Here is an 18,500-nt window from a genome sequence, read left to right on the forward strand (position 1 = left end):
ATGTATTCTCACTTACCAGCAATATCTAGCCATTGAGTTTTTAAAAAAACAAAACATTAACAGATCCCACCCTGAAACGTCGGCTTAATACCACAATATTTTTCCAGTGAAAGTGTTCTTTGAACTTTACAAACAAAATTACATCTGCCCCTAATGTATTGGGGAGGAAGTTGAAATCTAAGAGACCTATCATATATCATAATCTGTTTAAAAAAAAAAAAAAAAAAAAAAAAAAAAACTGTCTGCATGGCGAGGTACTGCATAGAATAATGGAAACAAATTGTTTGAGATTATGAAGGCTGATGAACCTTTTTTTTAAGGGTACCATAAAAGCCTTAAATCAGTGTCTGTGGAACTTATTTGTGTACCCTGAGTCTCTTTATTATTTCTAAGAGCTTTATAGTTTGATAGAGAAGGAAGAAGTGATTGGGCTACCACTGCAAACTTATGTTTATTATTTGAAATTTTACATGTATTAAGACCAACAATTTTTTTTTTTTTTATTATTCTATGGTTGCATTTTTATTCGCCACTATTTACATACGGTGAGGTTGAGATGATGTCACCCTCTCTGGTTGCTAGGAGATTTTTGATGACACTGGTAAGCCTCAATACTAGTTGTTGTGTGAAGTCTTTGTTGGCACCACCTCGTGCACTTTCAGACACCCTTTAAGTACACACTTCGGAGAAGACACAGATCACTGAAACAATTGTCATGTTAATAGAGGTACAACGTGTGTCTGTGCGATTCTGGTTTTATAACATACAGTCGTATATCTCTCTTTATTCTTCCTTGCCGTTGTGAAGCGGGTCTTTGTTGGCGAATAGCCTTTTACTCTCCTTTGGCTTCGGACAAAATGAGGTGGCAAATCACTGTGAAAGTACCGAGCAGTGAATTGGAGGAACACTGCAGTGTCAGCGAAGCCTGCTCCATTTATTTTAAAGCTTTCTGTAGACTCTGTCGAGGTAGTCCAGCTTTACTTCAAAGAAAAAAAGGCACAGTAATAAATGGTTGTATCTGTTGTAAGACAATGGACAACATCAGCTTGGCTTAGTTTCATATTTCTCCACAAGAAATATAATAAATCCTTAAAATATAAAAATGATGACACATAACTGTAATCAGGAGATTCGAGCTCCGTTTCTGCTTCTCCAGAAAGGTTGCGTGTAAAGCACGACCAGTGTGTTTGGTTGATTTTTAAGTCTTCCTGTGTGTCTTAGACAGCGGAAGCTCGAGTCCACATGCGCGCTCAGCCCACTGTGGGTATGCTTTTCATGCAGCTCGACTGGTCGGAGCACATTCTTCACTCGTCACCCAGAATTCCTCCAGGCAGGGAGAACGAATCCCATCTGCAGAGACACCGATGACAACACAAACCGGTTGCCTCTGACACAGTCGAGTAATGTACAGCTGTTTAGGTTGGCCAGTACAGCGTGTTACTACTGAAGTGCAGTTCATTTAATTTAGGAGGGTGTTTTTTTTTAAAAGAACTGAAATGAAAATAAGGTCTGTTTGGTTTGCAGGGAGCAGGAGTAAGGAAGTGGTTCGTACGTGTGATTACCCACCCTCTGTAGTGTTAGCAACATATATAAACTGGGTGTGCTTCAAACTACAGTATTATTCTATCTGTATTTACGTAGTTCTGCTTGGAAATATGGTTGAAAAGACATTTTTATCTATGGGACATTTCAACTTTTATCTGTCTGGTTTGTCCGTCTTTGTAAGAATCCAAAAGATTCTTGGGACCAGGAAATGTTTATTTCAAAGGCCTTGAAACCTGGTTTTCGTAATTAGCTTGTTACTCTGTGCCGGGTGATTTATCCGACTTATAATGGATCTTTGCGCAGATAATTTATCAGCCAGTTTTATTGGATTTTAAACATGAACACACGACATAAACAACCAATTTCCATACAAACCCATTTGATTTTTACATGGACATACCTAGCAGGCATTTTACAATTGAAATATAAACTTGAGTCCTCTTCAGAAAGCCAACTTTGTAATGGTGACACTATAAAGGACCTCAAATTGTGTCAACCATGTGCGTCTCCATCTGCACGACACAGGCCGATGTTTTGGTTTGGCCAATTTTTAAGTTTTTCCTCTTACACTTCCTTTATTGTTTCTCATTTAGACACAAATATCCTCATTTGTGTTTGTGCTTTGATGGGACACAAACAGGTGTAAAAAAATTAGGTGTATGGTAGTATTGAGGTATAAAAGCAGTAGCTTATGTAACACACAGACCAAACCGTCCTCCTGCTGTCCGTCACAGTCTGTTTTAAAAGACAGTTTCATGTCTCCTCTTCTTATGACAAAGTGAATCATCCTTGACAACACATGACAAAACCTTAAACTGATGGGGTTTGTCAAACTAAACCTCACAATAAGTACATTGTTCTGCCTGAAGTTGCATGCCGAAATCGACATTCAGGTTTTCCGCAAAGTGCGTGTCTTCATGTAACTGCGTGTCCTCGTAAGGTATGCATAGTTTCGCACATTCCGATGAGCCGCGTACGTGTGCACCTTTTGTACTTGTACGTCTTTGTCTAGACTGAAACGCCACGCCTTGTCCAGTGCCCGGCTGATGCTTTGACACGGTTGTCATGGCAAGCAGGGCTTTAATTATAATAACTATAAAGAATGAGATCATGTAGCAGGTGTGCTGCACATCATCTGGGCGTTGATGTTTGACTATTGAATCAATAGATAATCAGTAATTAATCAGGTGTGTGTCAGAGTGCTATATTAACACGATGCATGAGCCGCTTTGAACACGTGCATGCAGTTTGGTGAATACAGCTCAATTCATTGCGCAGGGTCATGACATCCTCTGATCTTTTTGTTTGCTTCCACTTTTCATGGGTATTTAAAGTTTTTTTTATTTTATTTAATTTTTTTTTCTGATATCTGTGTGGGTGTGTCAGTGAGAACCAGACTATGTAAGGAGAGGATATCAAAGGTGATTACTGAAAGTTCAAAATAAAAAGATCATGGTGTGACAGATAATAATTCTTTTTGTGAGCGTCAATCTGCCCGTAAACTGATCTGTGTTCTTTCCTAATAACTTACTTGGCAAACCCGCCAAGGTGCAAGCACACCTGTTTCTTAAAAATAATGATGGACGACACCTATGATTGGTTTATTTCATGTTGCGCCCAAAACACGGCTATGATGAATTGGAGCGCCAGAACCTCTTTGAACTGTGCGTCTTACTTTGTGCTCCGATTATCCGCTGTTAAATGATCAAAAGTGCATTTGGACATGCCTTAAATGCACGTTGACCATTACAATATAGCCCACTGTATTCTTTTCTCCCTTCACCTTGCTCTGCTTTACTACAAATAAGAGACGAATATAGATTTTACAGTTTCTTTGCTGGATGACAAAATAGTAGTGATTGGGAACCTCACGAGTGAATTGTTACTTTTACCTTTTTACATTCATCATTGTGCAAACTGTGCTATTAATAAACCTAAGCTCATTGTCCTGTCACACTTCATGCTAGGTTTTCCTAAATTACCCTCCAGCTGAACTCCCAAATCCAAATGTTTCATGTCAGAAAATCAAATACAATTCAAATCAGTATTGCATAGCATTAATAACTTCTACGCTAGTGAAAGTAATGCCTTCTGTTATGTGAGAATAGTGAAAATATATAAAAGGTGCACATGTGAAAAATGTATAAATACTGTTTGTGCACGTGCTCCTTGTGAAGTGATCGGTCCTTTCTGTTGATCCGTTCAGAGATTTCTGCAGCTGTCAGTTGGGTGTTTCTACTTTATTGTCACACAGCTGGGTCAAGTTAAAGCTCACCTCTTCTCTCCTCTCCCTCAGATCATGATTGAGTTCTGCCCTGGAGGTGCTGTGGATGCCACAATGCTAGGTATGCCCTTTCACTTCCCTGTAGCTCTCTGTGCATCTTCATCAGCTCTCCACCTTTCTCACCGTCTCGAGAGTCTGGTTCCACCCCTGCGGCGGTGCTCTGACTGCAGCGGCAACTGAGGAAGTGTTGAGATGCGATAAAAGGTCAAAACTGTCCTGTGCTGCTGAGCTCAAGTACATACAATATAGAATCGCAATATTACGAGAGGAAAAAAACCAATCTAGAAATCCATCATTCTACTGTTTGTTGCTCTGGCCATTATCGTGTACTGCAGCTTCACTTATCTGGCCTTGAGTGTCTTGAAGCAGTCAGACATAGTGGAGTCCTCCGGTGTGGGAAATCCCCCTGGTGTGTTTTCACTGGGTAATCCACATCCTCATAACTGCCTGTACCCCTCTGCAGCTAACCAAACACAGACAAAGTAGAATAAAGTCTACAGGGCAGGGCTACCTTGGGTGTGTAAAAGTTTTTTTTCTGATCTCGGATTACTTGTCCAGCCTTACTATCAGATCTGATATCACAGGTTTATCTTGTAGTGTCTCCTCGTATGAAACTCGCACCGTAGTTCAGTTCAGGACGTTGTTCTATGTAGACTAAATGTGCAGTGTGCCATAATACTCTGTGGTCCGTCTTTGCTCGTTTTTTTTTTTTTTTTTTTTTTTTTAACTCCACCTTCATTCTACTCTTGTTCTCGCACCCATTTTTTTACTCCACATTAACCCTCTCCATCTCGTCCTCTGCCTCTGCCTCCCCCACCCTTATCAGAGTTGGATCGTGGACTGACAGAGCCGCAGATTAAGGTGGTTTGTCGCCAGATGTTGGAGGCTTTGGAGTACCTGCACAAAATGAAGATCATCCACAGAGACCTGAAGGCCGGGAACATCCTCCTCATGCTGGATGGAGACATCAAACTGGGTAAGTGTTTGGTTTAAGGGGCTGTGGTGAGATTTATGCATTGACCCCATATTCATTATGTAGGCGTCATGATGGTGCCATTTTGTCCATGCAAACGCATGTAGATGTACGCAATGTCAAAAATACTGAGTATCTCTCCTTGCAGAGTTTAATACAACATAGGTTGTGTTTTGGGGTTTAAACAGACTTCACAATATGTATTTGTAGACCTCTCAAAAAATTCAACAGGTGATGGTGTATAAATTCAGGTCATACTTTTATAAACGCATTGTTTGAAGTTGGTCACGAAAGACATCTCTATAATGGTGATTTAATGTACGTCAAAGAAGCACTCAAGACCTCCCAAAAGTGTGCACTGAATGAAAACCAAAGGCAATCAATTCTCCTCAAAATGAGGAAAGGCAGATCATTGTAGAACAGACTATGAAGAGGTTAAACGTATTTAATCTTTCACAGAGAAAAACATTTTACTGCCAAAAGGATGCGAGTGGAACTATTTCTGAGATAAACCCCACATTCTCGCAGCACATTGAAGGTTATCTCTGGTTCGTTGTTTCTCTGGGATACATGCATGCCACACATACACACAGTCAGAGGCCCTGCGCCCCTCCTGTGGCGCTGTCGGAAGATCATAAGGGAACGTTGTGTGGGAAAACAGCATTCGGAGAATGTTGCATATTTTCATTTATTGGATTTTTGGAGACTTCTCCACATTCTTCACATTACACAAGTCTGAAGTCGTGGATCCAACCCAGAGGCCAGTATGTTTTAGGGGAAAAAAAAGTGTAGCTTTCCAGAAAAGGGAAACTTAACATGTTTTATGTAGGTGTCGGCTAAGGAAGTGTTGAAATTGTTGCCCAACGTTTGGATCCCCTAATTTTGCATGCACTCTGTGAAGCCCTGTTAGTTTGTACCCAGTCATGACCAATAAACCAAAAACACTTATTTACTTTGATATCAAAAAGTTTACTATTTCATGGTTTTGTTACACTTACTCTCTGTTTTGCTTAATTGCAAGTGATGCACTTTGCTCACTGAGCATGTCTCGTGCTTCTTATTAAGAATCCTTTCTCCTGCATTTACATTCTTCGCCAACACACAGCAGTTGGATTTAATCACTGGGAGTTGCCTCTTTTAAAGTCAGTGTCATGACACAGACTCATTTACAGTCTTTAAACTTCTCTAACTGCATGTTAATTCAAACAAGATGGCAATTAACTGTCTTTGATGTCTGTCAAAAAGCAAAACAAAAATCAATCAATCTGACTATGATAGATGGCGTTAAAAATGTTCCTCAGGCAGAACTCATAATTGCGGTTCTTCAACTTTTTAGGTCCTATTGGTCATTATTGATCTTTATTTAAACCAGTTTCAGGAATTTTAAAGGCAACGACTAACAACAAAAGCAAATCAATACAGAACAGGCAACACTAATAGTGATATTCATGCTGAAGTTTTTGAACATTCTTAGTATTTTTCCACTTGAAAATATAAAAGATAAAAAACAAAAACAAACAGAAGTCATAACTGTAACTTTATTTCTATTTGTGGAGTCTGTTAGGCTTTTCTGCTGACACACCAAATTCTTTAAGGGAACATTGTTAAACCCAAGTGGTACAGAAAATGTACTGAACTGTATTGGTATGATTTTACCAGAATATGTTTACACACCAATATTGGTTTGTAAACTCCTACTTAATGTAGAACAAAAGCACTAGATCCTTTTATTGTCTCTACAGGATGTAGAAATCCTTCCTGCAAAAGTTTAGTCTGCAACAGTTCAAATGATCTGTTTGCCTGAGAAGTCAAAGATATTTGAATTGTTACTCTGCAAAACCAAGAGAGCCATTTAAGTCCCCGTAATGGTACATGCCAGTTTGTAATTGAAGCAGTGAGCCCGCTGGGTTGTGTGCAAAATCTTGGGGCCTCTGCCAAACACGTCTCTACCCCGGTCATGCCACACATAATATTCTTACTTGGAGAAAATGCAAAAACGTGTTGAGCCAAAGTGAAAATAACACCCCTGTAATCTCAGGGAATTCGGGCGACTTGTTTGGGAAACAGGACTGCTATAAATCCACTGATTCTGGTTTTGTGTCTCCGCCCATCACAAAGTTAGGAAAGCTTTACGAGCTACGAACTACAGTATTTGTCTACTCCAAACCTAAGGGGGAAAAACAGATTGGATTCTTTGAGAAATACTTCGGGAGATATCCTTTCAACTATTTCAAGGCCTTTTTTTTTTTTTTTTTTGTCTCTCTTTGTGTTCTTGCAGCTGATTTCGGCGTGTCTGCAAAAAACACCAAAACCTTACAAAGAAGAGATTCTTTCATTGGAACGCCGTACTGGTGAGTACAATATTGACTGTACACTATGACATGTTTTGGTAATCTAAGAATCCACATTTTTTTCCTCTCTAGATTTTCAATTAAGAAATCATTAGAGATAAAATTGCCAGATGGGAATGTCTGCTTTGATTGATACATTATATACCTGACAAATGACACATTTCATTTCCTTGATGCGACATTCTTTAAATCACATATTACCATATAACAGTCCTGTGACATTGCCTGTAAATGTGCTATCCCAGTACAACCTGACCTATATTTTGTTCTTTGGTATTACGCAATTTCCTACTCAAAGCACTTTGATAACGCTTGCAAGAGCATGATGTTGCGTATGCGTACACCCAACCCTGCACCTCAACTCAGTGCTTTAAACTGCCATTGTTGTCACAACAGTGCAGTTCTTTCACCATAACTGAACAAACCGGAAAGTTTCTCAGTGAACCTTGTTCCATAGAGTTATCCCCTATGTAAACATAGTTGGGGGCAGTTTAACCATTGACTAGAACAGGTTATCATCCATCAGCACCCTCCCAGCACAATGAAAACATGACCGCGACCCCATGTTGCACAATACTGATTAGTTCTGGAAAGCGTATTAACAAGAGTTTTGGTGTTTGCCTTTCCTTTGATGATTGATAGCAAAGTCAACGAGAAAAAAGGGAGTGAATATTAGTTTCTTTGCACTCGAGTATCTATTGGATCTTAATGTTGTAAAATGATTTCAGACGGTCAAGATTATGTTGTGTTCAGTTTTATATACCTTTCTCGTGCAAAAAAAAAAAAGAATAATTTTTACACATGGTGATCAGATTTATTGGAAAGCCACATTTTGATACATTCAGTATAAAATAGTTAATTATATGATAAAAGACACAATGCTTTCATTGAGGACTTTGTGTCCCACACTATGTAATGGTCCCTAAAAATGTGTACCCTTTCGTTATGTCTCCGTCTCAGGATGGCTCCAGAGGTGGTAATGTGTGAGACCATGAAGGATGCGCCGTACGACTACAAAGCGGACATCTGGTCTCTGGGAATCACTCTGATCGAGCTCGCGCAGATTGAACCCCCACACCACGAGCTCAACCCCATGAGGGTGCTGTTGAAGATCGCCAAGTCGGAGCCTCCTGCTCTGGAGCAGCCGCATAAATGGTTAGGATGCCTTCAAAGTCAATCTGAATTCAGCCGTTGCACATCAGCCAACAACTCCGTAGTATAATTTGTGCCCGTTTGGAAGAAAAAGTAGGGACATGATACCCAGGAGTAAGTGGAAATTAAAAGCCTAGTATATGTAACTTCTTTGCTCGATCAATGATTTATTAGCTATAGCATAAAATATGACAGGAGGAGTCAACAGGGTCTTGCGTCTTCCTGTCTAGATTTCACCAGGTCATTTAATGTCAGATTTCTGCACACTCGGAGTAAAATAATTTACTGTAGACACTCCATGTATCCGATTGTCCTCCCCCTCTCCGCTTGTAGTCCATTTTGTAAAATTACAGTAACAACTCAGCAGAGAGGAAAGGAGGGCCAAACTATAGCTTTTCTTCCCCTATCGTTTTATGAGTCTGAATGTTCCATCACAGCAAATTTATTCCCGCAACAGCGAAGTTATCAGGTGCTGAAAGGAGATTCGGGGATGGGGTGCTGACTCATCACTCCTGCCGAAAGCTTTGTTTTATAAAACACAGCTGTGTGCAAAAATGATCCACATGAGCCAGCAACACATATCTCGAAATGTTGATTTATGTTATATTGTAACTTCCTTTATCCCCGTTTCCCACTGTCTCTATTTTTTTTTTTTCTTCTTTCCTCTTGTGTTTGTTTAATGCTGTTTTCTTGTATTTACCCAAGGTCGCAGGAGTTTAAAGATTTCCTGAAGAAAGCTTTGGATAAACACCCAGAGCAGCGTCCAACTGCAGTGCAACTCATGGAGGTGATGTAATGTGCGCATTTATAATCTAGAGAACATTATACAATGCTGTACATGGACATATGATGAAGCTCTTTCCTTTCTCCATCTTTATCTTGCACTGGCACACACGCACAGGCAGAGCAATTTAATTTTCTATTTTAAGACCTGAACGTAGTGATGTATGCCAGGGAAGGGAGCGGTGCTCTGTGAAGGACACGGGCGTGTGAGTGGGAAAGGAATAGAAGGTGTACAAGAGTGGGCAAGAAATTAAGCACTTTTGAAGTATCGTCTGATCAAAACAATTTGACGAAGGACAGCAGAGATTTTCGTCCCAGAGAATAAATTTTTTTTTTTTTTTTAAATGTACTTATTGTTTCTGCCCATTAAAATCCACCTAAATTCAGTGTAGTGATAGTGTGAAGGGCAACTCAAATGTTTACATAGTAGTGCGCCTGGGATATTGCTAGGATGAAGCTGATGACAATTTGTCCGGCAATAAAACACTAACATGTGTGAGGATGAGCTTTGAAAAATGTTTCTTGAACTCAAGAATCCCGAGCATGAAGAATGGGAGAGAAACAGTCAGCGGGGTGTGGAATAAAGAACAAGACCAGCATCTATATCACAATTCAGAGACACGGTTTCCTGTCTGTATCCCACAGCTGAGGGAATGCCAGCTATTTACATTCCCTCCCCCTCAGCCAATCGTGTGCCTGGATCATCCTGAGCTCGCCACCTCTGGCCAATTAGATAGAAGCAGAGATGAAAATCCTAGACCCGGGCCCGTTGGGAATTCTGCATGTGCTCTCCAGTGGGGGGAAAGAGACGGGTGCGGTCCATTTTTTGGTGGACGTTTTGGATGTTTATCATGCCTGCTGCTCCTAAACGGCTGTGGATACTTGTGCGGTGATGGCGTTATAATCTGCTTTGCGGTGGATGTTGAATGATGTCAGTTTCCTAGAAGTAATTATCAGTATATGTGACAAGTTTTAGGTCAGACTTTGTAATGCAGTCACTTACTGGAGTGAATGGATATGGGAAAATGGATGCATTAAGTGAACGGGGAGATTACGATGATTCATGGATAGGAGTGCCAGGCGTGTCGGCTAAACTATGAGGCGTGTGACTGCATCAAAAGAGGAAATGAAAGCAAAAAAGCTTCATCGAGTTGTTGTTGTCATCAAGCTTTTCATAGAAAACAGGAAGTAGTTATTGGCTTCAAGCACCTTTTTTAACCTTGTTCGCTTTGTCTTTCTATCCTGCCTTACGTCCCACATGTGTGCATGTAAGGAATGTATACAAAACAACATGACGCAGTATCAGTTGCTGTGGTTGTGCGGCTGGCGGGAAACCATCTGGATGACTAGTATTCATTATGCTGAATGTAGCTTCTAGCATCTCCTCCCACATAGTTTCTCATGGAAGGGATTTTTATGTTTTCATAGCTTTCATTATGAGTTCCAAAGTATCCCTGTGATGGTACAAACTAGTTCCCGGGAGGTCTGCAGATTATATGGAGTTAAAGGGCTTTTTGGGCTTTTTTTCTGTAAATAAATGAATGTAACTTTCCAATTCTGTGAGCGCCTCCTGTTAGACAGGAATCACAGTTATTTCAAATTTTTTGTATATTAAAGTCAAGTTTTTCTTATTTATGTCGACCAAAATTACGACTTGCTCAGCCCACAGTCCTTAAACTAAACCTAATTACAACCTCAACCCTAAAAACTAGACGTAACCTCTGTGAGAACTGACCAATGTGTCCTCACTTTCTAAAACCCTAATCTATCCTCATAAAGACAGAAGCGCACGCACGCACACACACACACACACACACACACACACACACACACACACACACACACACACACACACACACACACACACACACACTCTCACTCCACAGGTAACTCTGCCCTGATGCAGCGTCCTGCTCTGATAACCCACTGGGCCATGTTGTTCACATTTAACCTTTTCACGCTCAGCCATGCATGCCAAATCTTCAGCTTCTCTGGGTCTAAAGCAACGTGAAACCTAAGAGAGGACGTAATCTCCACTGATCCACATCTTGATCCATAGTGTCAGTAAAAACAACATGGCTAGATTTAGCAAGGCAGCAGTACTGCCAGGTTTGATTTTTTTTCTTCTTTTTTTTCCCCTCCCTTTTAATAGTTGCCTCAGGGAAGCTGTGTTTAAGGAGCTCCGATTTAATTTGTTACAATAAACACTTTGAAGCAAATGTTCACTTCTGTAGGTATTATGCTGATACCTGAGGGGGAAAGAGAAGAGATGGTATTTTGTTTCAATCCTGTTAATTAAGTTTAACTAACAGTGCAGGTTCAGCTCAGAAGTGATAACTCACCAAATAATCTTCCTTAATTTGGGAACATTACTGTTATAGGGCTTTTATATTAAATCAAGGATAGGGAGAGAGCTGCAATTATCATCTAATTAGGCAATTAACTGATAATGAATTGCTGACTATGTTATTAATCAATTATTGAAGCCATTTTTTTGTCCAAACATGTCAAACAGAATCTGTGGCTTGTCATTGTCTTAACAAGTAGTGAATTCAATATTTTGGGGGTCTTTAGACTCTCGGTTGGACAAAAGAAAAGACATTTCAGGACTTCTCTTTTGGCTCCAGGGACAATTAACCAATAATCAATATATTATTCTATGATGCAAAACCTGAGAAAATTTGTCCAAAATCTGAGCTTTGAGAATGTCCAAATGATGTCATTTTCTCATTGAGATAGTTAAAGAATAGACAGCATATGCACAGGAGGTGGATTTTTACTTATTTTTCCCCTTAAATTCTTGTGTCAATCTTTAAGTCCCATCATTTGTTCATCTCACTCACAGTAACACAGGTTTGTAAGGCTTCAACAGCCTGACGACTGATCACTCAGGAAGTGGTAATGTGGCTGTTTAAGTTGCTGAGCAGCTACAGATTGTGTTAATATACTCAAAATGATATAATACCCCTGCTGTATCAGATAAGGAAGGCTGAGCAGGATAAGATCATCTCGTTAACAGTTATAACTGATCATTGATGGCAGTAGTGATTGTGCAAAAATTCAAATCTATGAGTTGAATGGACGAAGAACTTAATCTGATGCCATAAAATAAAATGGGATGGTATGGACAATAACAAGACATCCAAATGTCAACAGAATACCTCAACAAAATGAAGACTTTATATTTTAAGTTATTTTTGTTACAGACAATTGCATGTGGATACAGTATACACCAGTTTAAAACTCTATTTTTGTTTTATTCTGTTATCCATGTATTCTTTCTTTCCCCCTGTGGTCTCACAAATAGTTAAATGGCACTCAGCATATACATTACTCATTAGGCAATAGCTGACTGTTGTTTGTCACTGGAGAAGCTAAATCCTAATGCAGTCCTCAAGGACAAGCCCCTGCACGTAAAACAAATATGATCACACACACACACACACACACACACACACACACACACACACACACACACACACACACACACACACACACACACACACACACACACACTTCATGGTCCAGCACCACTTGCAGCCTTTTCCCTTTGTCAGCTGTTCCAATTAAATTACACAGTAGTGCAAAGCATCTGAATAATAGATGATCAGCCTTTTATTCCCGGAGCACTCAACTTTTAATGTAGCTTTTTATTTCCCTTGCACTCACTCAACCTATTATTGCCTCGTTTGCACTGTGGCTAAACACACATTTTCTCTTTGGATGCTGCAAAGCTAAATATGGCAGGTTTACTTTGTGTATGATGCTATATTTAACGATTACATCGGGTGGGGAGTGGGTGGGGGGGGTTGTATTGTGAAGTTGCCATTGTTGTAGCGCTGCAGGAACTGGCAGGGAAAGTTTCTTAACTCTTGTTTCTTGCAGCCCTGTAGGAAAAAAATATGGTGTAATGAAATGCAATTAATATATTTTTTGTTTGTGTTTACAGCTCATGCTCTAACTTTTTCATGGACAGTCTTTACAGCGTCCCTCAATAGTCTCATGGTACTACTCAGACCCAGGGATAATTTGTTGCGTTGCTTATAAGGTTTCTCTTCCTTTTTCATGGCCATTAACCGAATGCTGTGTGGTGTTTAAAAGCTTATGTACGCTCAGAAAATGAAGTGTAGAATTAAAAAGTTTGTCTTTTTGTTTTGAGAAACCTGTCTTGGTTTTTGACCACCAGTCATTTTGCAAATACTGTTTGAATAATAATAATAATCTCTTTTCTGTCTCTTGTGCCTGCAGCACCCTTTTGTGAAATCGGTGACGTCCAACCGTCCGCTGAGAGAGCTGGTGGCTGAGGCCAAGGCTGAGGTCATGGAGGAAATAGAAGACAATAGAGAGGAAGGAGAGGAGGACGATGCCTTGGAGCTCACTGTGGTACCTGCACATTTCTTTCTTCCTTTTTCTGTTTTTTTATTTTTGTCATTGTTTTGTTTCTAAAAAAAAAAAAAAAGAGAGTCCATGTTCTTCCAACAGATTTTCTGAAAAGTCTGGTGGCTTTAATTTGTTGGGTTGTTAGACTAAACAGGATTTGAATTCACAACATGATAGTTGGACAATAAATGCTGTGATTTAAGGACTGATGAAACCCACTGAGACACAACTGACGTTTTCTTTACTAACACATGTGGATGTACTTTTCCCTCTCACTGTGTGGCCCGAAGAGGAAACGGTAGAAATAAGTATCCATTTTAGTGTCACCAGAATGTGTAATTAAATTGGAACTCGCACACATAATCACACAAAGGCATGCACTTACCTACACATGTACCCATTCCCCAAAAAAGCACACGGGCTCTGCCTATAACCATGTACACTTCCCTCACATATGTAATCCTCGCTAGTTGACCCCGCCGAACAGCATTTTTTTTTTTTTTTTGTGTTAAACATAGCCTTCCTGTCGAAGGATTGATGGTCCTTTCTGCAGAGGCCATTCACAAATCCACAGAGGACACCAGATTAGAAAGTAACATGGTATGAGAGTGAAGTTTGACAACAAGAACAAAGAAACAGAAACCGGAATACTGGCATTCACCCACACCCACACGGGGATAAATATAGGAGCTGCTTTCGGGCTTGTTCCTGTATAGAGACGACTGCTGCCTCACAACCTTTGATGGAGTCAATTATTTAAGGTCTCTCATTGTTCTGCTGCTCCATACTCGGACCCTTAAATAAAAACAGATGTTTTATGAACAGCTATAGAGGATCTGTAAAGGATCCTTCAAAACAAAGTTGCTAACGGGAAAACTGGAATGAGACAAATGTGTTGATCATGGATGGTTTTCTCCATGAAGATGAAGGTTTGCTCGCTTATCTCTTTCTCTTCTAATGTCAAGAGTTAGCGCGACGACTTCCATATTTAGTGAGGTGAATGACTTCACTCCAGTATGAAGTTCATACATCCTCAAATCTTGGCCACATCTTAAGTGCTAAGTGGCCACTGCTGTTGTCATCTTGTTAAGGATGGATTGTAAGTCTTTAAATCATGTTTCTGTGGGTGCTGCTCTTTTTTCCATATATAGTACTCTGTAAAAAAAAAAGTTAAAGGCACTAAAAGCAAAGCCAGGCTGGCTTAAGAAGTAGTGTCATTAATTGCTTTTATTTATTCATTTACTTAATTAAAGTTTAGTACTTTGTAGTTAGGTTGTTTCAAGCATGTTAGGAGAACTTGTCACAGTTCTTTTGAATTTGGAGTTAGTCTCCAAATGCTTTTGTCTCTTCATGTAACTTGCTGACTCTAATGTTGAGTGCAGAGGGGGGGGGGGGGGGCATACTATACTATACTATAGGACTCCTTGTTCAATGAAGATAGTTCTTTATGAGTCTGCATGCTTGGGGTCTTTGTCATGCTGCAGGGGGAATGTGGCATTGCAAAATGAATAAGACTTTACACATTTAAACATCTAAAACCTTTGTAGAGCACTGTACTGTGTGTGTCCAATTTGCAAAGAAGAAGGCTCCGTTGCTGCTTTAAGAAGACTTTAAACTCATAATGTTAATTTTTTTTTTTTTTTTTTTTTTTTTTCACCAACTGTGTTAATATGCTGCTTTAGAAAGGATGTAAGGGTGGCAACGTGTTAAATTAATATAAATACCTCGCATTCTCTACAGTAATGGTTTGTTTAAAAAAGAAAAAAAACGTCAACGGCCAAACAGATCAGATTTCTCTGCTAACTATGATTTCACTCGGGTTGTTTTCTCGTCTCTTTCGGCCTGGGTGCCCTCGCTTCCACAAACATAAACTCCCGCTTGTTCGCACACGGCAACATTTTTGACACATACGGTTACAAAGTACTGAAAGCCAGCCAAGCAGTTGGCCGAATGTTTATCTCTTCCTGTACATCATGCACAGCCAGACAGAAGTGTTTGCAGAGACATTAGAGAGGCTGAGCCTGATTGTAAAGATGCCTGATGGCATTGTTTACCTCCAGTGGAAGTGGTATTTCAAGATATAGAGTTGTGGGACAGATAAGCTGTGAATCTAATTAACAAATGGCATCTTGAGTGTTTTTTTTTTTTTTATAATTACAGACCATCAGATTCTAGATTACACATGCGATTAGATTCAAAGTTGTAAAAAAACAAAACAACCTTCTGTTTTGTACTGTGCACTGCTTCATTTGTTAGGTGTTCATCAATAACCACACACATTGGTGGGTAATTATGCCATTTAGAGCTCTGTCTCGGCTCTGATTAACACGGGCTTTTCACCTCTGTAATCATTAATGTACTTATTGCAGTCTAAAGCAGGAATGGCTGCATTCCTACCAAACCGAAGGTTAAAATAACTTCACTGAAGGTGGGAGGCCTGAGTGACTTTATCCATTAGCATTTGGACTAAAAGCAAAGGTTGAAAACATTACCATTTGGGAGTGCACCAACGTCTTACAGCCTCTGATGTTTTTGTCACTTCAGTGCATAACAACACCTCTCTGTTCTTTTAAGCCTCCAGAGTCTCCGGGTAAGGAGCTGTGCCAGATGAGTCAGACCAGTTTGGAAAGGGACCCGTCTCCGGACACCCCGAGCCCCGCCACACCCCCTCCGACCGCACTGGTACCTTTACCAAGCAAGGAGGCCGAGCCGGAGATACCAACAGGGGAGCAGCCGGGCCCCGTCAAGGTGGTCCCTGTTCCCCTGCCACGGCAGCATCGCCCTCCAAAGGATCCAGAGGAGGTGGGAGACAAACTGGCTGATGAGGTCATTCTTGAGTCTGAGAAATCTGAGAGCGAGGCCTCAACCAAGACTTCCAGCTCAGACTCTGGCATTGAGGATGGGAAGAGCTCTCCCACTCTGGAGGAGGATAAGGTGCTCTTTTGAAATTTTAGACTTGCAAAATATTACCGCGTCTGCTGATAGATATTCTTAAAGCTTTTAACTGTGGCGTATTTAAAGATGTTTTTAGTGATGATACTGAAATTCCTTTTTAAGGTTGTTGTGGAGACCCCCGAAGCAGTGCAGCCACCGTCTCACCCCCAACCCGAGGCCTCTGAGGAACAAATAGACATCATCATAGACTCGGCAGAGCCAGAGGTGCCAAAGATCCAGGTGACGGAGAAAGAGAGCGACACTGTCGCTAACGGAGACTTGCCAACCCCAAGCCCCAGTCCTACCGTCACCCCTACGCCCACCCCTGCGCCCTCTTTGGCTCCCACCCCAGTGCCTGCACCCCATTCTGGCCCAAACGGCAGCCTAACCGAGGGCACTGCAGAGCGGACATCGATAGGAGGAAGCGCCGAGACTGTCTCGCCCTATATCAACGGAGGGATTATCAACAAACGGTACTCTTTTTCAGGCAGCATGGCGTCCGAGAGCATGGACCTATCGTTCCACAAGGAGAACATCTCCATGGGTGCCAGGGTGAGTAAACACAAAGCCAACTTGTATCTACTTGAAGAACTGTATGTCACCCTCTTTTTTTTTTTGATCAACTTGATCTGTTTTCTATTAATATTTCATCAGTCTTCTTATTTAAATGCCAAGTAGGAGCCTCATAACGGTTTGTTGAGGCATAAAAGATGAATGACCTCAGACATATCCCTCATTCACTAAAGTGTTTCAGTAGGACATGTTTTTACAGTGAAACGGGCCGGTTTATAGGCGTTTAAAGACGTACACGGGCAGCTCCCTGCCTCTGCAGAAAAACCCCTCCTTGGAAAAACTATTTTTCTGCAGCCATAGAGGAACTGAATGTGCATTGTGTTGTGTTTTGGGGTGTGGGCGTTAACCATCAGAAACAGACGGGCCGCCTGTCTCCCGTTTGGCCACACATCGCGTTTGCGGAGAATGCACAGAATGATGCAAATTATTGTTCTTAAATACCGATTTTTAATTTTTTTAATTTTTTTTAACCGATTACTATTAGTTGTGTGTGTGTGTGTGTGTGGATTATTTTTGTAAGTCTGGGCTGAATTTGGGGGTAAATGGAAATGTGTTTTTAAATTCTATCAGCCTAAAAAAAAAATTCAAAGGTTTTTTTTTTTTTTTTTTTTTTTTCTGAACCCACAAAGGGCAGTTTATCTCAACTTAACAATCATGAAATTTGTGCTGACAGTCCTAGTGATGGAGGGATTTTGGAAAGCTAGACGTTGGAGAGGAGAAGCCAAACATGCAACACTTTCCATTCATCAGGACTAGCGGTGCCCTTTTGTGTGGGCACAGTTTAGCATTCACTATTGTGAATGGAAGTTTCTATGCAGCTCATTGTCACCGAGTCGCTTCTGGAGCCTTATGGACTGAAATCCCACTGACTGTGCGCATGGAGCCGTGTCTGTTCGTGGCATGTTAAGTTTTTCCAGAACCGATTATTCAGCGGGCGAGTCCTGCCTGCAGCCGGCAGTGACGGAGAATGGACCGTCTTTGTTTTAGGGTGGGAGAAGAGGGTCCGTTTGTGCACAAGGGCGAACGATTGAGAACATCAGTGTGTGCGTGTGCTCGTGAATTCGTGTGACTGAAGAGTTGACGTATTGCCTCAAACGCAGCGAATATGTCGACCGTCCTTTCGATCACCTGACGATAGGGCCGGTGTGTAGCTACTAACTTATCGCGCAAGTGCGAAGATTGATTGCTGCTGTAAATGTGCAAGTTTAGTAGAAAGTGAATCGGCGCAAAAGAAGCATCCAGTAGCTGTCGTCCGTGACTGGAGCCTCATACGGATTCGTATGGAGTGTATTTGCTCAGCTGGGCTGACTTCGTGAGGAAGTTTTATTAGAGAGGGCAGCAACTCTCTCAAACCAAAATGACTCCCTCTCCGCGAAGAAGCTTCCTTGGTTCTTTCTTTCTGTCCTTGCTCACTTACTTTGATAATCCCTTTCCTTTCCCCTTTAGTCATTTACTCCCTCCAGTATTCTCCTCTCCTCTCCTCTCCTTATATATAAACTATTTATAAAACAGGAAATGACGACAT

General features: G+C 40.9%; 1 protein-coding gene across 1 annotated transcript in view; it reads left to right on the plus strand.

The window, feature by feature from the left end:
* The window catches only part of stk10 (serine/threonine kinase 10), a 39,193-nt gene that overhangs the window by 14,151 nt on the left and 6,542 nt on the right, over positions 1-18,500 (plus strand). The window contains exons 3-10 of the mRNA XM_069145993.1: positions 3,842-3,890; positions 4,656-4,805; positions 7,081-7,153; positions 8,114-8,308; positions 9,011-9,092; positions 13,337-13,471; positions 16,043-16,402; positions 16,526-16,954. Of these exons, the coding sequence (XP_069002094.1) occupies positions 3,842-3,890; positions 4,656-4,805; positions 7,081-7,153; positions 8,114-8,308; positions 9,011-9,092; positions 13,337-13,471; positions 16,043-16,402; positions 16,526-16,954 (1,473 nt within the window). The remainder of the gene's footprint in view (positions 1-3,841; positions 3,891-4,655; positions 4,806-7,080; positions 7,154-8,113; positions 8,309-9,010; positions 9,093-13,336; positions 13,472-16,042; positions 16,403-16,525; positions 16,955-18,500) is intronic.

The sequence above is a fragment of the Embiotoca jacksoni genome, unplaced genomic scaffold (genome assembly GCF_022577435.1).
Source record: "Embiotoca jacksoni isolate LCO1_2020_lvr unplaced genomic scaffold, fEmbJac1.0.p SCAF_13, whole genome shotgun sequence".
Taxonomy (NCBI): domain Eukaryota; kingdom Metazoa; phylum Chordata; class Actinopteri; family Embiotocidae; genus Embiotoca; species Embiotoca jacksoni.